Source organism: Schistocerca serialis, chromosome 3 (genome assembly GCF_023864345.2).
Source record: "Schistocerca serialis cubense isolate TAMUIC-IGC-003099 chromosome 3, iqSchSeri2.2, whole genome shotgun sequence".
Lineage (NCBI taxonomy): Eukaryota > Metazoa > Arthropoda > Insecta > Orthoptera > Acrididae > Schistocerca > Schistocerca serialis.
In genome coordinates, this window is record NC_064640.1 from 867,136,494 (window position 1) to 867,156,780 (window position 20,287).

The 20,287-nt window shown below is 39.1% G+C and overlaps 1 protein-coding gene across 1 annotated transcript in view; it reads right to left on the reverse strand.

The window, feature by feature from the left end:
• Positions 1–20,287, reverse strand: part of LOC126471008 (mediator of RNA polymerase II transcription subunit 16) — a 289,195-nt gene that overhangs the window by 127,952 nt on the left and 140,956 nt on the right. The window contains exon 7 of the mRNA XM_050099062.1: positions 7,910–8,091. Coding sequence (XP_049955019.1) covers positions 7,910–8,091 — 182 coding nt within the window. The remainder of the gene's footprint in view (positions 1–7,909; positions 8,092–20,287) is intronic.

Sequence of the window (20,287 nt, forward strand, 5' to 3'; positions counted from 1 at the left end):
CCTAGGTGTTCAGATGGAGAGTAAGCTGTCGTGGAAAGCCCACATTCAGGATCTTGTTCAAAGAGTTAATACTGCTATTTTTACTATTCAAACGGTATCAGAAGTGAATGATCATTCAATACAAAAATTAGGCTACTTTGCTTATTTTCATTCGCTTATGTTGTACAGTATTATATTTTGGGGTAACTCTTCCCATTCTAAAAGGATATTTTTGGCTCAGAAACGGGTGGTTCGGGCAATAAGTTGTGTAAGTTCACGAACCTCTTGTCGACCCCTGTTCACAAGTGTGGGTATTTTGACATTGGCTTCTCAATAAATATATTCATTACAGTCATTTCCTGTTAACAATATTAGCTTATTCCCAAGAATAAGCAGCTTTCACTCAATTAATACTCGTCAGAAATCAAACCTGCATTTGGACCGAGCTTACTTAACTTGTGCAAAAAGGTGTGCAGTATACTGCTGCATCCATTTTCAATAAGCTACCACTCGAATTCAAAAATCTTAGCAGTAATCCACGTGCTTTCAAATAAAAACTGAAGAGTTTGCTCAGGGGTCACTCCTTCTATCCTGCCGAGGAGTTCCTTGAAAAAATTAATCTGATTCTTATTGTATTGTTGATTGTGTTTACTTAAACTTATGGAGTGACTTCTTTTGGGTTCATATACATTTATTTTTATCTGTTATTACTTTTATGTTGTAATTTCATATACTGACACATTTCACGACCTCGGAGATTTGCTCCTCAATTTGGTCCTGCGGAACTTGACTTGTAAATAAAAATAAAAAAACATGTTCTCTGCTCCAGAAATTATCCCGGCCTAAAACTATGGTAACCTACTGTCCCCACACCCTCCACCAAACAGTTTCCACCCCCTCTGCCCTATTCTCATTTCCTACCCTCTTTGTGTACTGCCCTCTGCTAACACACCTGCCAATCTTTCCCATTACTCTCCTCTCTCCTTTTTCACTCTGTTCTCTCTCCCCCCCCCCCCCCCCCCCCCCCACCACCACCACACTATCCTACATCCTCCAAATGCTGCGCATGTTGGCAATCTAGTCACTCCATACACTGCCAACTGCCAGGCAGCACTCTTCTCTGCCCCCAACTGTACCCTGTTATCCCTTCCCCTTCCTCAGATTGCTGCTTCCATGCTATGTGACAGCTGCTGTCTGATCCGAGCTGACGGAGATGGCGATTTTTGTGTGTGTGTGTGTGTGTGTGTGTGTGTGTGTGTGAGAGAGAGAGAGAGAGAGAGAGAGAGAGAGAGAGAGAGCGCACGCTTCCTTTACTGAAGAAGACTTTGGTCGAAAGCCATGTGTAAGTGTCTTTTTGTTTTGCCTGTCTGCAATCAACATGTCACCTTTATGGTGAGTTGCAATCTATCTTTTCCTTATATTCGTGATATTCCAACCTGGAATGTCCATGGTTTGAAAAGAAAGTCATCACTTATGCATATCACAATGGCGAAGAAGATACCATTTTAAAGGCATACACTGTACAATAAATAGAAAATATCTATAAGTAATGGAAAACTTACTTAACTAAAATTTAGTAAAACTAATTGAATGCTGCATGTGAGTAGTATAATCCAGATGTCATTCAGCAGTCCTACAGAAAAGCTCTGACTGTCATCATCACTTAAACAGAATTTATACATTTTGCTTAACTAAATGCCAAAATCCGTTAAATTATAGAATTTAACAAATTACATCCACGGTATCACCTGACACATTGTAACCTGACATTGCATGACGCACAACGATAGTACATAGCATGTGAATACAGCACATTACTGTATTTACTCAAACCTAATCTGCACTTTTTTTCTGGTTTTTGTAATCCAAAAAACCGCCTGTGGCTTAGAATCTAGTGCAAAGTAAGCGGAAGTTCTGAAAAATGTTGGTAGGTGCTGCCACAACTAACTTCTGTCGTCGAATATATGTAGCGCTACACAGGCATGCTTTGCAGGCACAAAGATAAATACTGGCACCAAAACCTCTGCGACAGCAAATAAATTAAAAAATTCTCTGCCCCGAGTTTCGACCACTGCATTTTCATACATTATCCAACAAAGTAAATAGAAATTCCGTATTGTTCCATCTTTGAATGTAGCAGCCTTTCAAATATTTGTAGCAACAAAAATAAATTTCTTTACACAAAAATACCAACAATGCACAAGGCTTCAGGATTGTTGCATGAGTTGATACACTGGGGCCATTAAGATTTCATGTGGAATTTTGTAAAGTGCATGTTGGTGTTAGTGAACCATAATGAAGCGTTTTCATTATATTGCCAAATTCAAGAAGGGGGTTCTTTCTTTTGCGGAACAAAGTTCTAATCATGCTCCAGGTCTGTGATACGGGATTGATGAGAGCAATGTCATGCGATGGCAACTGCAAAGAGACAAATTATTTGAATGTTCAAGTAGCAGGAAAGCATTTAGGGACCAAAGTGTGGCCGATATCATGCACTAGAAGTGATTTTAAATGAATCTGTCTGTGAACACTGAAATTTTAAAAATTAAGGCACATGAAATTGCTAGAGAGCAAAAAAATCGAAAATTTTAAGGCTAGTCGCAGCTGGATTGATCTGTTAATGAAGTGCTGGGGTTTTTCACTTCGGAGGCTAACTTCAGTTGCACAGAAGCTGCCGAAAAATTATGAAGAAAATCTTGTGGAATTTCAGCACTTCATAATTAGGCAGCGCACAGAAAAGCAATACCTTCTTGGTCAGATATGAAATGCTGACCAAACTCCTGTATATTTTGACATGATGTCAAATTATACGGTTGACGCCAAAGGAAAGAAAGACATAAGTGTTCTTACATCAGGGGGTGAAAAACAGCGGATGTCCATCATGCTTTCTTGCATAGCAGATGGACATAAATTACCCCCTTTCGTAGTTTTCAAGCGAAAGACTTTACCGAAATCAGAAGTGTTTCCAAAAACTGTAATTGTACGAGCAAACGAAACTGGGTGGTTTTCGGAGGACATGGCGCCGCAATGGGTTAGGCATGTGTGGAATCATCATCCTGGCGCAATGCTGGTTTACGCAGTCTGTTGGTATTAGATGCGTACCTGCAGTAAAATGAAAATTAAGAAGAAAGCAAAACGGACTTGGCAGTAATTCCAGGCAGGATGACGTCAATTCTGCAACCAATTGACGTCTGTTTGTATAAATCATTTAAGGACAAGCTTAAACGCATGTACACAGACTGGCTTTTGAAAACGACAGACAATTGACACCAACAGGACGTGTAAAACGTGCAAGTTTGTCGCAACTGTGCCAATGGATTTATGATGCACGGAAGTGTGTTCCAAATCAGACTGTGCAACAAGCATTTAAAAAATGTTCGATATCCAATGCACGAGGACGATGCTCTGTATGAAGAAATGAGCAATAAAGAATCGAGTGATTGTGATTCAGAATCATAACTGATATTTTAAACATTTCATATAAGGTGTATTACAAACCTAATAAAATTTTGTTTTAAATTTCAGCATTTAATTTCTAAGTTCTTTTCATTCTTATTTTATACGTGTTGCTACTCTGCATTTTACAGGATAGAAAAGCGTGGAGAGCTGCATCAAACCAGTTTACGGACTGAAGACAACAACAATACACTCTGCATTTGAAGTCATCACTAAAAATCTACTACAAAAATCCTACTGGCAAGACACATTTGGGATGCACTTCAATATGGCCAACTCTACATTCTGAATTTTTTCCTATCTGTGACAAGAGATAAGAATAATATCAATGTAAACATTATGCCATGTATTCTTTCGTGTTTGCTGCTATCTCATTTAAATCCTGTCTGCCTAATAAACTATGAAACTAGAGTGAGACAACAGCAAATGCAGAAGAATATACATACCATGTCATGTTTATATTTGTATTATTCGTATGATGCATAGTGATACAGTCAGAAATGAAGTACAGCAACTGACTAGATTTTTAAATCTACGATGACTCTAATTTCTGTGCAAAATGTAATGTACTAAAGAGGCGTCTGCAAAGATTTTCAAACTGAGAAAAATTTTCGCTAAACTCTGGTTCAGAACGTCTTCTATCATACGCAGTCTATTATTTGGTTCTTGTTGATCATTACCAAAGAAAGCAGCAGTGTATGTAACAAAAAGTATCAGTCTTTTGCCATTTTTTCACTAATTAGACAATTCCTCTCTTTTTTTTTTATTGTAAGCGACGGTAGCGCACACAAAAGCGAGCCATGCTGCGAGTGACAACAGGTCATAAACACTCATTATCACAATGAGACAAACAATGCATGACACAGTACAATAATGCATTTTCAGCTTAGAGTGACGTAATGTGGAAATATATGAGTGACATTCTTCGAGACTTCTCTGAAGTATTACGATTTTGTGGCATCTGCGGCAGGCAGTCTATAAAAGTAACTGACTCCAATGTTCAATTTATGTCTGACATTTATCTTAACCAAAATTATTTCACATGTAGAAATAGTAATAACTTCATGTGGTATGACCAGGTTCCTTACAGCAATAAGTATGCTGTCACCTTTGATGTCCAATCTATCTTTATACATACTAATCAAACTAAGATTCCACTACTATTCACTTGTGATACAACTTCTGGCTCCTTACCATGGATGCTTCTACATTTCTCTTTCTGACTCGCAACAACAAATGTTCATTTCTGTAATTAAAATATATGATCTACTAACATTGCTGAGTACCTTACAGCAGGATTTCACAAACCTAAAGTACCTGCATGTGGATGCCACACGAGTTCAGCTATTGGAGTACTCATATCCTTCCTGATTCATCACTCATCTAACCTACTGGCAGAGCATCATAAAATTCTCTGCATGATAGAATACATCCATAAATACAAATACAAGATCATTGCAGAATCATCAGAGCCACTAGTTTATGTCTTCTGCCTGTGTTCAAGCCAGAGGACCATGATCAGTTCTAAGAAAAAGGCTGCAAATCACAAACTGCACTTCTACTCCACAAGTGAGGCTAGCTGTCTTCACCATGCCAGCTAGCTGTCTAAACACTAAATCATAGGCGACAGCCATTGTTTATGGCAACATGAGCCACACTGTGCAGCTGCCTGGACCCATTGTGCTCAACAGCAGCTTATGGGCCTCCTTATCATCTCAAACACAGGGACCGTCTTACTCAAAACAAACATACTATGTCCACACTGGACTGACACCTCCAAATGACAGCTATTTACTTAATGTGTTCCATTACCTACATAATGCTGGAGCTCCCAATAACCAACATTAGCATTCCCTGGATGTGACTATCTTTCACAGAGAGTAGCCCCAATACCAATAAAAGTAGAGTCACTTGCCGGCTCACATATATTTTCAAGCAGGACCAATACATAACACCTGTTGTTAAAGCATAGAGGGAATACCATGCAACCAGCAAGCTTATTAAATTCCCATCCATCTTCAATCTCTGGTGTAGAACAATCATGTTGAGTACACTAGAAAGCACAACAGCATCAGGGATGTTACATGGCATCAAGTGCACTGAAAGTCACATATCTGTTGCCTTAGGTGCTCTATCCCAGGGTAGTAGCCCAAAAACTAGTATAAACCAAGCAAGTGGAGATGAACTAAAGAACTACAGCAGAGCACCTAATAAAGGAAATCTGAAACATAGCTTATTTGCCTAGCTCTGAGCTTTACAATACGTCACTGCACAACTGTGACACTACATACGACTAAAGCTACACTACTAAATTGTGAACTATAAGACACAGATAAAAAGAAAACAAGCCCTGGTGTCTTTCAAATGGTGAAATATTAAGAAAACTCTTTCACGGAAGCTAAACACAAGCAACAGAATAAGCTATAGAGTAAGCACTGAGCACAAGCAGCATCAACCACATGTCTAGCATCAACCACATGTCTTAACATTTCATACTGAAATATCTGTAATATTAAATTTTGCATATTATCATTTAATTTTGTAATACACATACGCAAAATTCAGTGGCACAAAATATACTATAGCATAACGTTTTCAAACACAGACAATAATTATAAGTTTATAAAACTGCATGTCTTTTTAATCCCAACTCCAACTTTGCAAAACTGATCACTGCTAATGCATCTGTATTCTACAGAAATCATAAAACAAAAACCCAGCATCAAGAAGGCTTTCAGTGAATGCTATAATTAGTTTCATCTCTTTAGGGAGAACTCACTGGCAATGGGACACTATTTTGTCCCACAGTCAGTCATGTAAGATGCCAATTATGGAACTTCAGCCCTCCATGCAGTGACGATATCAGCATGTGAGAGGCTATTGCTTCTTCAGACAGAAGACAAGCCCCTCTAAACAGTAGCATTTTAAGCAACAACTATATGATGATTTCCAAATTAATCTTGTTCTTCAAATGCAGTACAAACAGTTATCCAAGACCAAAAATCTTAAGCACTGATGTAGTATACTGTTGGTGTAATATGTGTCGTATATATATCCCAAACTATTAAAAGTTTTATAGCAGTACTTTCAGCTTTCCAGCAGTAACTGCATAATGTTATGTGGAAAATGTATACAAGACGTTCTAGTAGTATTACTCCAATAACCCATCATAAGATAGGTGACACGAAAAAAATAATAAAATAAATAAAAACATTGAAAAAATTAAAAACATTTACTTAGCTTTCGTTAAAAATATCACCCACTGATAGGATGTTTCAGAGCAATGAGCTTATAAATACAAGATATGTCTAAAACATTTGGTGAATGGACTGATATAAAAATGGTTACACCGTGTTAAAAATGCATGCATGCACATGTATATGGAAACGTCCTGAGAAGCATCATACAGCTGAAACATACTACTATGAAACAGATTTGTCTGGAACAAACAATTAAACATATTTGAGTTTTAAAATACATATCACAGTACAATAGAACAAAGCATTAACATCATGTGGAGTTGAAGGTCACAATAAACTGCCACCATAACACAAGAAATGTTACTGTGAGTAGACAGAATAGCAGCTGTGAGCATAAAATATGTTTAATATTGGTAAAAACTGTTGATGATATGCTATCTGTTTCTGACACTCATATCAGAAAAGTTGCAGATTAACAACAATAGTGTGATCATCAGTCATAAAGATTTGGATAAATGAAGGAGATGTTCCCAGTTTTAAGAGAATAACTGACTGACAAGTTAAATGTCTCACAGATGTTAACTGCTTTAGATTTTCACTAAAATGTTTCTCAGTGTGAGTCCGCATTATCATGTTGTATAGAACAACATTGCATCCACTGTGGTAAGTGGCCATCATCAACATGGTGTTATACAACCAAACCAGTAATAACAACACACTGGTGAATGTTAATTGCAGCAGTGGCCAGAACACTGGTCTACACAACATCATGATGATGTGGTCACATACCTGGAAAAGTTGCAAAAGTGTTTGGTTGTACATTATTGTATAATTCATTGTCAAGTGTAAATGAGAGGTGTCTGTTTTGTAAATCATTATAAAAGGGGATGAGACCTTGCACTATCAGTACATTCCAGAAGATGGTATGCAACCTCACAGCCTTAGTCTACAGCTGCCTGTGTCTCGCTTCAAAAGACATCTGAAGATTTCTGACATCAATAATTTTATTCATACCCAGGGCCGTATGACAGTTTCCAACAGTTTCCAATTTTGAATGCAAATAAAGGTATTTTGTCTGTATCTTCATTTTATTTGTTTTATACCATTCACTGAACTTTTTAGACATTCCTTGTATTACAAAACGGTGAAACACATGCCATAAAGTTGCTGACATGAAATTTAACCAGTGCGGGTGTTGTGTCATGTTCCAGTGCCCACAATCCAGTCTTTTTCCACACATAAGTCAAAATATACTTCTAAGATGGAGTGAGTACCATAGTCTTATATGGCTCAGATTGGTTGTTATGATTCTTGGGCTGGAATGTTTTATGTATTGGCACTGGTTTCTCACGTAGTTCCCATAGTTCAATAACGCAGCCAGAATCACCATTTGTAGCAATTATTAAACAATCTGCATCATCACGAGCAGCGAATTTCAGCTGTGAAACATGACGATCTGAAAATAACAATTGTCAGTAGTAGATAAGTGTTGACAAAAATAATATTTACATGAACTAAGCATTCTTAACCTTCCATATTCCATGTGGGAAGGAAACAAAACGTTGCACAATACATCAATGGAGAGTTTTCTACTTCTCATGCTACACGGCATACTGTGATTTATTGATTCAAGTAATATTGCTGAAGTTTGTGAATGCCAACATAAAATAAACACTGAGATTCGATTAATAACTAATGTTTAGTAAGGTACAAAAATGTATGAGGGTACACAGTGCATTGTTAGTAGACATTAAGCATATGATAAATTGAAGCCAAGTATTTATCTACAAATCAATATAAGTTTAGAAGTAACATGGAAAAAAATAAATTTAGGAATGAGACTGCTTTAAAACATCATTTTACACTAAATCTGCAAAAATGTTTACAAACAATATGTTTGCTGCTACCTAGACAAGAATGTTCCAAACACTGTTACAAAATGGATAAAATGTATATCGAATAATGATGCATCTCATAAGGAGTGGGCACACACACACACACACACACACTCCATTTTTAGCCTTCTGACATTTATCTTTATTTCTGAAACAATTTTGTACCACGCTATTTTCCTGTTTCCTACAGATTTGGTCAAAAAAACCACACTTGTGCACTTATTATTTCACTGATGCCCACTCACAATACTCTCAATTAATGAGTGTTGCCATTTCATCTATTTTTACTCCACCCTCTAAATTACTATTATAACCATCACAGTATGATGGTAACCCATACCTTATCTGTGAAATAATTAACACAAAGCCAAACATAACAGCTAGATAATGGAAACAATAAAGGTAACTATTCATCTCACAGTTGAGGTATTGAGATGTAGATTGCACAAGATAGAGAATGTTGCTGAAGTTTTGGACTACACACACACACACACACACACACACACACACACACACACACACACACGCGCGCGCGCACGCACGCACGGTACCAGCTGACTAAATTGTCCTAGCAAAGGTAGGTGTCATCATGTAACATCAAAGGCAATAAGTCCTTAACTTTCAGCATTTGCCGCAAAGTGACAAAGTTGGTGAACTAACAGGTTATTGCCCACTGATAGCTGTATGTCACAACAAGAAAGAGGAGAATCCGCTCTTCTGAAGACACAGACATGAGTCAGCCAGCTGTATTCAATATGGAGTCGACAATGATTTCTAGATTCTCTCCATGTAGTTAGGAGGGAAGAGTGTCCACACCTACGAACCTTTTAATTGCCTTCAGTTTATGGGAGAGCCCATGTTGTTACAAGGGAAGACAGTCATACACCTGTGGACCTTTTTATTGCCTTCTTTTACGGGGAGAGCCCATGGCATACCTGTTCAAAGCCCTCAAAAGCAGTAGACACAGCGTCATCTCACAGGGTGGATCTCTGTATCCCTATCATCAAATTTTGCCTCTTGGTAGGCTCCTTAACTAAATGGTCAGATCACCCATTCCCCAAAATCCCAATGTGGTTTGGGTTCCAGAGGAACACAATCATGCTCTTGGCACTATGGAGATCAGAATAAAGGTCATAGATAATCAAAACCAAAATATCCAAAAAACATTGCATCTGCTTGGTAAAGAATGCATTTACCAAACCCAAGTAAATCTGAAGGCATACCAGATTCATACAAGAATCTATAAGATGTCAGTGCAGACAATAGCTAAATTGGAATATTCAACAGGAGCTGAAAGAAACAAATTATGGAAGGCAGAGAAATCAAATATTTCCATTGGTTCAAGGGATAAATCTATGACACTAAGTAATAAAAGTATTATAATACACTCAGGACTTACATAAAAAAAGAATAATAATAATTTTACTCCACAGAGCACAAAAGGGGAAAACTTAAAATTTTTCTTACTTTCACACTAGCACAGCTACAGGTGACACCAGGCAGAGATGGTGACACAGCTATGTAGAAAAAAGAAACAGTCAACACTGTAAGTCATTAGCTCCTGTTGCGTAGAGCAACACGCTATACACCAGACACAATAATAACACCTATCAGAGACTTGACAGTGCAGTTAACAGACATTAACAAATTGTTAAGCAAACACAGCGGAATGATAGCTGCTGACCACTAGTAAAGAAGCCGGCCAAATGCGGTCATAATGGACAAACCATCATGTCACTGCCTTCTGCCTGTCCCCACAAATACGGCAGTTCTCCAGTTCTGAATTCACTTGGTCATTAGGATGAACAGCACTTGAACTGAAGCACTTGATTCAATGATTATTACGATGCAGTGATGACCACGTATTAGATGTTCCAGCACTTCTCATGGGCACATTGCTTGCGATGCCCAAGATGGCAACATCCAGGTAACCATGACCTACTGCACATGGGACCTCACACTGGCTGACTACCACATCGCTGATGGGGAGACTGAGGTTCTTCCAGCACCAGTACACCAGTGCTTATCGCACTACATCATTGCCACTGGTGGGTGAAAGGGCTATCAGGTGCCTTTGATCCTGATCATTGCTGCAGGCACTTCCAGGTGCCAGGGCCTACCTGTTCAGTGGGGCCATGACCAACCAACTGCACAATTTCCAACATTGCTGTACATCCCGATGGGTCACTGTCGGTTTTCATCTTCTTCTGGAGCCGAATTGAGGACACTCTAATGCAGTGTGGTGGTATACACTCACACTGTAGCTTCACTTGCCAGATGCAAGCCTGCAAGACTTTGGCCAAATTGCTGGTGTAGCGGCCTTGGCTACCGGTACAATTGAGCCAACAACGGGTATCAGTGGAATTACTTCCCATCACTGGCATGAGGTATCAGCTGAGGCCAGTGAGAAGAAACAGAACTGTAAATCTGAATGAATTAATATTAACTTGCTGATTATGTTTTATTAGTGCCAAAGGGCACACTACATATTCCACAACACCATCCTAACAACATAGCATTATCTCTGCTCGGCACTCCCATAACCTGGTTCCAGAAGTGATTCTTTGGTGACATCAATACGATACTGATGTCCTGGAGTGACTGACAAACCAGAAGAGAATGTCCCAGCATCAGCAAAACCTTTCTGATGTCTCGAATGGCGGCCACATGCCTCAGGTATGATTGCAACATGGTGAGTCCAAAGAACATTTTCCACTGGCTCTTTTTGACAGGATTGGATGTAGAGATTGGCATACAATGTCGAAAGTGGCATTTGTCACACCTGAAGAGGCTGTAGATCTGTCAGACTTCAGAGGGAATTGTAAGAAAATTTATTTGGTACCCATGAAGTGTAAGTGCTGTAATTTCACTCGACATTGGTACCATGTAGTAGAACCAGTAACTGGCATCACTTGTAGGCGTTACGGTCATGCAGCACACAAATGTACTGAGTCTTCCTTAGCAATGATCAGATGTAAAAATTAGTTAACATCATTTGTATGGGCTTTGGGTGTGATTGTGTCTGTTGAGTTTTGCTATTTCTTCTGAAATAGGAAGTGTTTCATTCACATTAGTCTTGCAAGTGTAAAAGTAATAGTAATAAATTGCACAAACATGCTGGAAACAGACATCAGGTATGATGACACTGCAGCTGCTCTGATGGAGCAGATATCTAAACTGTTAGAGGATAATACTCACAGAAGTTTTATAATAAAAAGTTCAGTATGAAACTAGCAGCTTTGCAAGCTGTGCAACAGTCACATTTGGGTTTATACGAGGTTAAGGTAGTAGTGAGTGTACCCTCCTCCACTGTACATCCTTTAGCAGCTAAATTAATAGCACCCCTCTCTGGCAAGACAACAGAGGAAGTGATAGTATTCATAAATGATATTTTAGCCAAAGTCAAACTGAGTAATCGGTCAGATGAAATGAGTCTGTGGATGGGCAGTCTACATTCAACAGGTGAGGCTAAAACATATGTGACGTATCACAAGACACTTAACAAAGCTTGTACATTCAAACAGGGCAGCAGAGGGTTTAGAGCAGAGATATCATAAACAGAACAATGCTAGATTTTTTAGAGAGAAGTTGTGACGATTAGTGCTGAAAGGAAATTGAAACTGTCGAAGCCTTTTCTGAGAGAATTTTAAAAGCGAACATGCAGACATACGAGCTGACACAAAATCCAGAAGCATTCTAGACATATTTTTATGGGGGATTCCTGTAGAATTTTCACTTAAGAGTCCACATGGAAACTCCAGATGATTTAGCTTCAGCACTTCATATTGTCACACACTTGCAGGAAATAGACACTATTACGAAAGTACACAATGATCAATGAATCTTTTTAGCCAAAAAAAGGTATAGGTATGGGAAGGAAAGACATTTGAAGGCACAGTCTCACCAGCCACATTGTTACACTTGTTGGCACTTTGCCCACAAGGCAAACAAATACAGAAGCAAGAAAAAGGTTAAACAAAACAAGCATAAGCTAGTGTTAAATGCAAACAGCCATGTTTCGTCCTTCAAGAAACATTCCAGGAAACCATAATACTGCAAACATGTCTACAGAGATGGATTGCTGCTTGATGGGCTTATTACAGGGCAAGGAACATAAATTTCTGGTAGACACTGGTGCACATAGTGGACACTGGTACACATATGCCTGTCATTAGTTTGAACCCTAAGGGAATGAGTAGACTTCAAACACTCCAAGGTATGGATTATGCGGAAAAGGAAATAATGATGTAAAGTCATTGGGTGGAACATACCTCAGCTTTAAGTTAGGAACTAAATGGTTTTGTGAGCAAGTGGAAGTGTTGCAAATTGTGTGACAGGGATATTCTGTGATTCTCAGATTTAACTTCCTTGATAGGACATCATGCCCAAATTGATCTTTGGCAGTGTACAAATTCATTTCCAATGGGTGCAACAGCTGCAAATATTTCAGTATTGCAAGGTACACAAATTGCTAAGGTGTCACCCACTGAACTGTGAACACATGACAAAATGCTGGCAGGTACAGGGAAGTTCATTTGGGGAAACTGTGCATATCAACGTACAACAATGAGTATTATGTGTGGTTGAGCGACTGCACGACAATAAGGCAATAGATGAAAGGCACTGTTTTATAAGCAGAAGCCTAGCACATGTGCACAACATAAATGGCGATTTTATGGTTACGGTAAGCCTGGATAATTTTGGGGCGGATGACTTGAGTCTCCTGAAGGGATTAATAGTAGCACCTTCAGAGATACTCGATGAGGATGATATAGATAGAGCAACAGATAATCACAGCCTCAAGCAAACCATCAATGCGCCTGCACTAAATGCCTCGGTTCATCACTTGAAAGACAGTGAATGGAAAGCCATCGAAACATTGTTGTTAGAATACTCACACTTGTTTAACTCAAATGGTACTTTGCCAGCAACACTCGTAAATCAACATTACATTCCACCAAGCAATAATACAGCAGCCTACAAGAAATCATACAGTACAGCAAAGCACCTACAAACGCTGGTAGATGAATATATGGATCAACGGATAATTGGAGACATTATAGACCATAGTGATAGTCCCCGGTCAGCCAATATTGTCACTGTACCAACAAAGTCATCCAATGGAAGCAAGAAATACAGATGCTGTTGTGACTACTGTTACCTAAATACATGCACTATGAAAGATGTGTATCCAATCCTGACCATCAAAAAAACATTAGACAACTTGGGGAACTTCAAACATTTTTTGATAATGGATCTTCAAAGTGGTTATCACCAACTTGAAGTATTTCCAGAAGACAGACCTAAAACAGCATTCATAGCAGCAGCCTCAGGTCATCATCAAACCACAGGATACCATTTGGATTAAAAAAGATGGAGTACTTCACGTGTTGAAACCCAAGATATGTGTGGTGTATCTTGACATAGTAGTTTATTCAAGAAATTTAGAACAGCATGTTAAGTAATTGGCAGAAGTGTTTAGCAAACTCAGAACAGTACGTCTTACACTTAGCACAGAGAAGTTTCATTTTGCAGAAACAAAAGTCAATCAACTAGGAAATATTATCAGTGAAAAGAGAGTAAGGACAGATCCTCATCTCACATCAGCCGTGTGTGATTTTACAACACCACAGACAACAAAACAGTTACAATTGCTTCTTGGTTTACATCACTATTATCATAAATTTGTAAAGAGACTTGCTGAAATTGAACAACCATTGCATATTGCATATTGCAACCATTGCATATTACTTCAGATGGGAGTGAAGTTTAATGGACAGCAGAGTGTCGGGAAGTTTTTCAGAACTTGGAGGAAATACTGATGTCAAATCCTGTGTTAGCACTCCCTGATTTTGAGAAGGAATTCATACTTTTCTGTGAAACTAGTAACAATGCATTGGGCTGTATTTTGAGTCAGAATTATAATGAAAAGGAGTACCCTGTAGCACATGCATCTAGACAGTTGAACAAGGATGAACAAAAGTACTCAACAACAGAAAAAGAAATACTTGTAGTAATAGATGGAATTTCTTATTTTTATTGTTATTTGTATGGTCGGAAATTTAAAGAGATATCAGATTTTATATCTTTGAAGTGGTTGTTAGGCCCAAAAGATCCTTCATGTTGGTTAACAAGATGGGCACACAAATAGTGTGATTCTGATTACGAAATGCTTCAAAAGCCAGGAGTAAAGCATACAAATGCAGATACCCTAAGAAGGAAAGTAGCAATATTACAGGCATTATGTACGATTCAAGCAGAGTGGAAAAGGCAGATGCAGCTGACAGTGAATGCCACCTGTTTAAAATGCAACCTCAGTTTGGAACACACAAGGGTTTACTGCACAGGTTCCCAAAGTGCAATCCAGGCATCCCGCAAGCTCAGAACCAAAGTTATCACAACAGGTGCATGACCACGTATTATCAGGTCCTGGGTGTAGGAAAGCAACTGATAAACAAGTTGCAGAAAGATTTTGGTGGAAAACACAGCATAGTGAAGTCAGCACAAAATTAAACAGGTTACCAGAAGCAGAAATGGTAGGACTTGATGTGTTAGGACCTTTCAACAGAACTCCAGATGTTAACAAATATGTACTTATGAAGATAGATCACTTTTCAAGATATCTCATAATGGTCACTATTCTGGATAAGAAAGCTGGATTAAAAATGATGGAGTTCTTCACGTGTTGAAACCAAAGATATGTATGGTGATCTTGACATAATAATTTATTCAAGAAATTTAGAAGAGCATGTTAAATGCTTGGTAGAAATGTTCAGCAGACTCAGAACAGGCAACAGTAAACAACTGGTTGCTACAATTTGGCGTACCAGTGAGCATAATCACAGACCAAGGGACTAACTGTGTGTCCAATCTGATGAAACAGTTATGCCATTTATTGCAAATCAAGAACTTGCATACTAGACCATTCCATCCACAAACAAATGGATGAAGAGAAAGAGTTCATTACACAATATCGAAAATGCTAGGCTTTTACATGTAGACTAGGATACCTATTTAAGTTTTGTAGTCAGTGTATATAGTACAAAAGTTCACACACAGACAGGTCTTTCACCATAAGAAGTAATGCATTGATGGAACAACCTGTCACCATTTGACATTATTTACAAAACAGTCAAGAGAAGTTTAGCAGACAGTAAGATAAGCCAACACTAAGCTTTTCAAAAATCAGGAATGTTCTGGGCCACATGCAAGTAAACTACCACAATACAGGATAGGTCAGTGGGTATTACTAGCAAAACACTGTATCCCACAGGGCAAAACAAGAACGTTCTTAACAAAGTATCAAGGAGCTTACCAGGTCTTCAAAATGACTTCACCAATAAATGTAAAACTGAAACTACCAACAAACACATCTGTAGTCTATGTCAATAGAGTGAAGCCGTATAAGGTTCAGTATGAACTTAGATCTAGGGGAAAATAGGGTGAGTCTATACATTTTATACTTTAGGTTTACATGGGTTATGTTGGGGTATATCTAAGGCTAACTACGAAATTGAAGATATTAGCTGCCAGTTGGCATTGATTTATATCAATGAGGCAAGTTGAAAATTTGTGCCGGACCAGGATTCAAACTCGGATCCACTGCTTACTAGGCAGATGCGCTGACCACTATGTCATCTGGACATTGTGGTCACAACTGTACTGACTACCCTAGCACACCTCCAGTGAGACCCAAATTCTCAACTTTTACCACACACTACTGTTGTACACACACTACTGGTGTAGTGCCCCTCCTCATTAACCTCATTGATACGTAATTTCTTTTCTCTTAGGTGGTGTACAAATGATGATGTCCAGAAGGGTTTTCATGGCTGTACTATAGGTACAATACAAAATCAGCTTCTGAACATTGGGACCTCGTTCTTAAGACAACCAGATGTGCTACTCACAAATCACAAATGGGCAATTAAGTTGACAATCAACAGTTGGGAGGTGAGGAACGAAGTCATAAGACTGCAAAACATATTCATATATTTGCACAAAGAAGCAATGAAGGTGGAGTATTAGCAGAAGTCCAAAACGAGAACCAAGAGTTAAAGCTTTCCTATGAAAGGAACTGCAGCAGCTGATAGAAATAGTGACACAATCGGTAGCACAAAACAAAAAAGGGTGGTTAGACACAGGTGGGAAGCTTAAAAATGGTGTTTGAAACAGAAGACAACAAGAATGTAGCAAACTTGAATGATACAATAGGAATCATATATGAGATGGAAGAAGATACAAAATAAATTTGGGGGGGGGGGGGGGGGGGTTGGCACATGACACAACTAGCAAACATGGAACAAAGCATATGGAATATTACCACAACAGTGCAAAAGTTAACAACAGAAGTAGGGCAGTACGAACAGAGCACCATGGATACTCTGAATAGTGATTTAAAGGCGTTACAAAGTCCCCTGCGTGCACCTAATGGAAGAATGGTAGCAAAGCCATTGTGAATATTAGCAGAAAGTTTAAGGAATGCAAACGATGAATCTAATATGTTGCAAAAAGAGGTTCATCATGCCACCTGCGCATAAATGAGTGCAACACTGTTAGCCCCACAACAGCTTCTAACAGAGTAACAAAAAGTAGAGACAGACTCTCCCACAGTATTATAGCATGTCATATATGTAACATAAAACTATACAGCTTTATTTTAACACATATCTACCATTAAGGTTAGCACTGACTGTGCCAGTTTATACATCACTATACTGTTTGTGGTAGTAGGCATAAACCCACAATATTGATGTTTCATAATTCATGCATATCTGATTAATCAGGACACCATCAACAAATGGATACAAGTAAAGACTCACGAAGTGTTATTGGTCTCAGAACAAAAAGATGTTCATGTACTTATGTCCATTGCAGATCTCAACAACTGTATCAGACAGAGAGTTACTATTTGTCCAGCCATGGTAGTTCATTCTGACAAACAGGCTTGTGAAATGCAACTATTTCTTGCAAAAATGGAAGCAGGTGACCGTAAACGGGAAGTACTACCACTGCAGCTGTATTTCCAGAAAATTGAAGACAACTGGACTCGCTCCATATTTTCACCAGAAAAACTGTTACAGAAACAGAAAATCAAAAGGGATGACAAAATTAGCATTGTGAAATAGTTGATTACTAATCATTGGAACTGAGTGTGATATAGCCAGAAGACAGTTTCATCTTCCAGCTACTATCACAGGAACAACACTAATTACTTTTTCTTGACCAGTGCTGTATTGACCAGAAAAACCATTACACATATCACCTGTACAGCATCTAACCTTTCTTAACAAAGTCTCAAATTCTAGTCTATTATAGTCTTTACACAGACTCATAATCTCAGAAAAGAGAATAAAGAGAATAATTTCAGTTGACCAGATGCTACATCATGCGAAGCAATATTATGAGAAATGGAAGCAAAACATAATAACAGTTAGTGCGTCCACAACAAGTACTCATCTGTGCAATTTACTTCCAATTAAATGCAAAATATTCTGTTTAAACGAATCACCAATCCATCAAATATGCATCAGATAGATACACACTCATGGTAAGAATTAAGAATACAAACTGTAAAGCATATTAGCAGTGAGAAAGCAAACCAGAAAGATAACGTAACGTTAGACAATTAAGTTAACAGAGAGCAAGATTAAGAGCCTTACATTATAGCTTAAGTAGCAACCAAGGGATTGTACTCTGAGTAAGTTTAAATTGTAAATACAAAACATGTACAGACTAGTTTAGTACGGGATAGAAAAAGTAAAATTCGGGACGAATTTCTTAAAGAAGAGAGGGATGTTGTGCCACAGAGTAGAATAGGGGAAAAACTTAAAAATTTTCCAATGTTCATAGTAGCACAGCTACAGGTGACACCAGGCAGAGGTGGTGACACAGCAATGTGGCAGAAAGAAATAATCAACACTGTAGGTTGATCGTGAACATGAGCACACATTGCTACACTGACACCAATCACCAAGCATAATCTACACGTTCAGCAGAGGGAGGGGGGAGACACAGAGAGAGAGAGAGAGGGATTGTTAAGCAAACACAACGGAGCGAGGACCGCTGACCACTACTAAAGAAGTTTTTGTACGTCCATCCTTATGACTGGAGGTCTGGGGACTACTGTCATCCACTATTGTAAGAAAGTAGAACACCTGCAGCCATCCTTATGATGTCATTTATTTTCTCCAACCACTAACTTTTAATAGTTGGAGAGACAACATCACAGTTACAGGTAATCTGTGTAAACCAATTATGTTGGCCACTGATGCACTGTGTATACAGATGGTTTTAACCCCTTCAGCATCAGCTAAAGCCTGAAGATGGTCCGCTGAAGTGCCAAAACTTGTAGCCGTACAATAAATGACATTATAAGGGCATCTGTAGGTGTTTCATTTTCTTACAACTAGTAAAGAAGGTTGACTAGTTGATTGGCTGGTTTGGAGTGAAAGGGACTAAACTGCAAGGTCATCAGTCCCTTCATATGTTAAGTGGCAAACCATGAATGGTCGTCAAAGGAAGGAGGCGAAAGGCAAATCCTGGAAAGCTCGAGTGTAAGTAATACAATAAAAAAAAAAAAACAGAGATAAAAGCCCAGAGAAAAGACAGTACAGGCAAGTCATTAAAAGATCAGTCAAAGCAAGGATTAAAACCGAGAATTTAAAAATAATAAAGAGAATAAAAAGGTGGGAAGGGTAGAGGCCAGGCTGGGCCACCAAGCAAGAGTCCACCCCCAATGAGGGAGGGAGGGAGGGAGGAACAGGAGAGGGGTGCCCTGCCAATCCGTCAGGCGGTAAATGATGCTAAGAAGACCTACCTCACAGGGATGAATAGAAAGCACCTTCGCTGGGAAAATGTAATGGCAGGTCAACTGCTTTGGCATCGTCTGCTAGCACCAGAGGTAGTGTGTCAGGAAGATTAAGATGCCACCTCAAAGCAGCCAAATTACAGCAGTCTATGGGTAAGTGGGCCACCATCAGGCAGGCTCCACAATGGCAGTGAGAGGGATCCTCACACTGGAGAATGTGGCCAAGGGTCAGACAAATGTGGCCAATCCAGAGTCAGCAAAAGATGGCGGATTTCCTGCAGGAGGCACACAGGGAAGACTGCCACATTGCTGTGGTCTCCGTAATTGTCCTTGGTTTGTTTGGTGAGATCAAGGCAGACCATTCTGAGTTCCACACTTACAGCAATTAATGGCATACAAACTACTGAAGGTCTAGTTCTGGGACCCCCATTTCCAGAATCAGCATTCTGGTGGCCAACTTTGCTCGTTCATTTCCCAAAATCCCAACTTGACGGGATAGCTGAACCAGTGGCTGAGGAAAGTAGCACTGGTCTATAGCCTGAAGGCTGCTGAGGGAGTTACTAAGTATTAGGATGCTCTTGCCAGCACAAGAACATGGCTAAGGGCTAGTTTAATGGCCATCAATTCAGCAGTGTAGACACAGCAGACATTTGACAGAGAGTTCACTGCACTGAGCATGACTGTATGCAAAGCCTGTTCATCAGCTGATGTTGAGCCATTGAGGCATAACAGTTCCGAACCCAGATACGTCTTGAGGACAGACAAGAACAGGTGGTGAAAAATCGTAGGGTCACCATAATCTTTTGGATCAAAGGAGACATCGAGATAAATTTTAGGCTGGGGCACAAGCCAAGGGGGCAGATGCAGAGGCAATGTCAGCCATGGGGACATATGTGATGTCTCCCTGATCAGAGGCAATAGTAGAGAAAGTTGCAGTTCCAAACAAA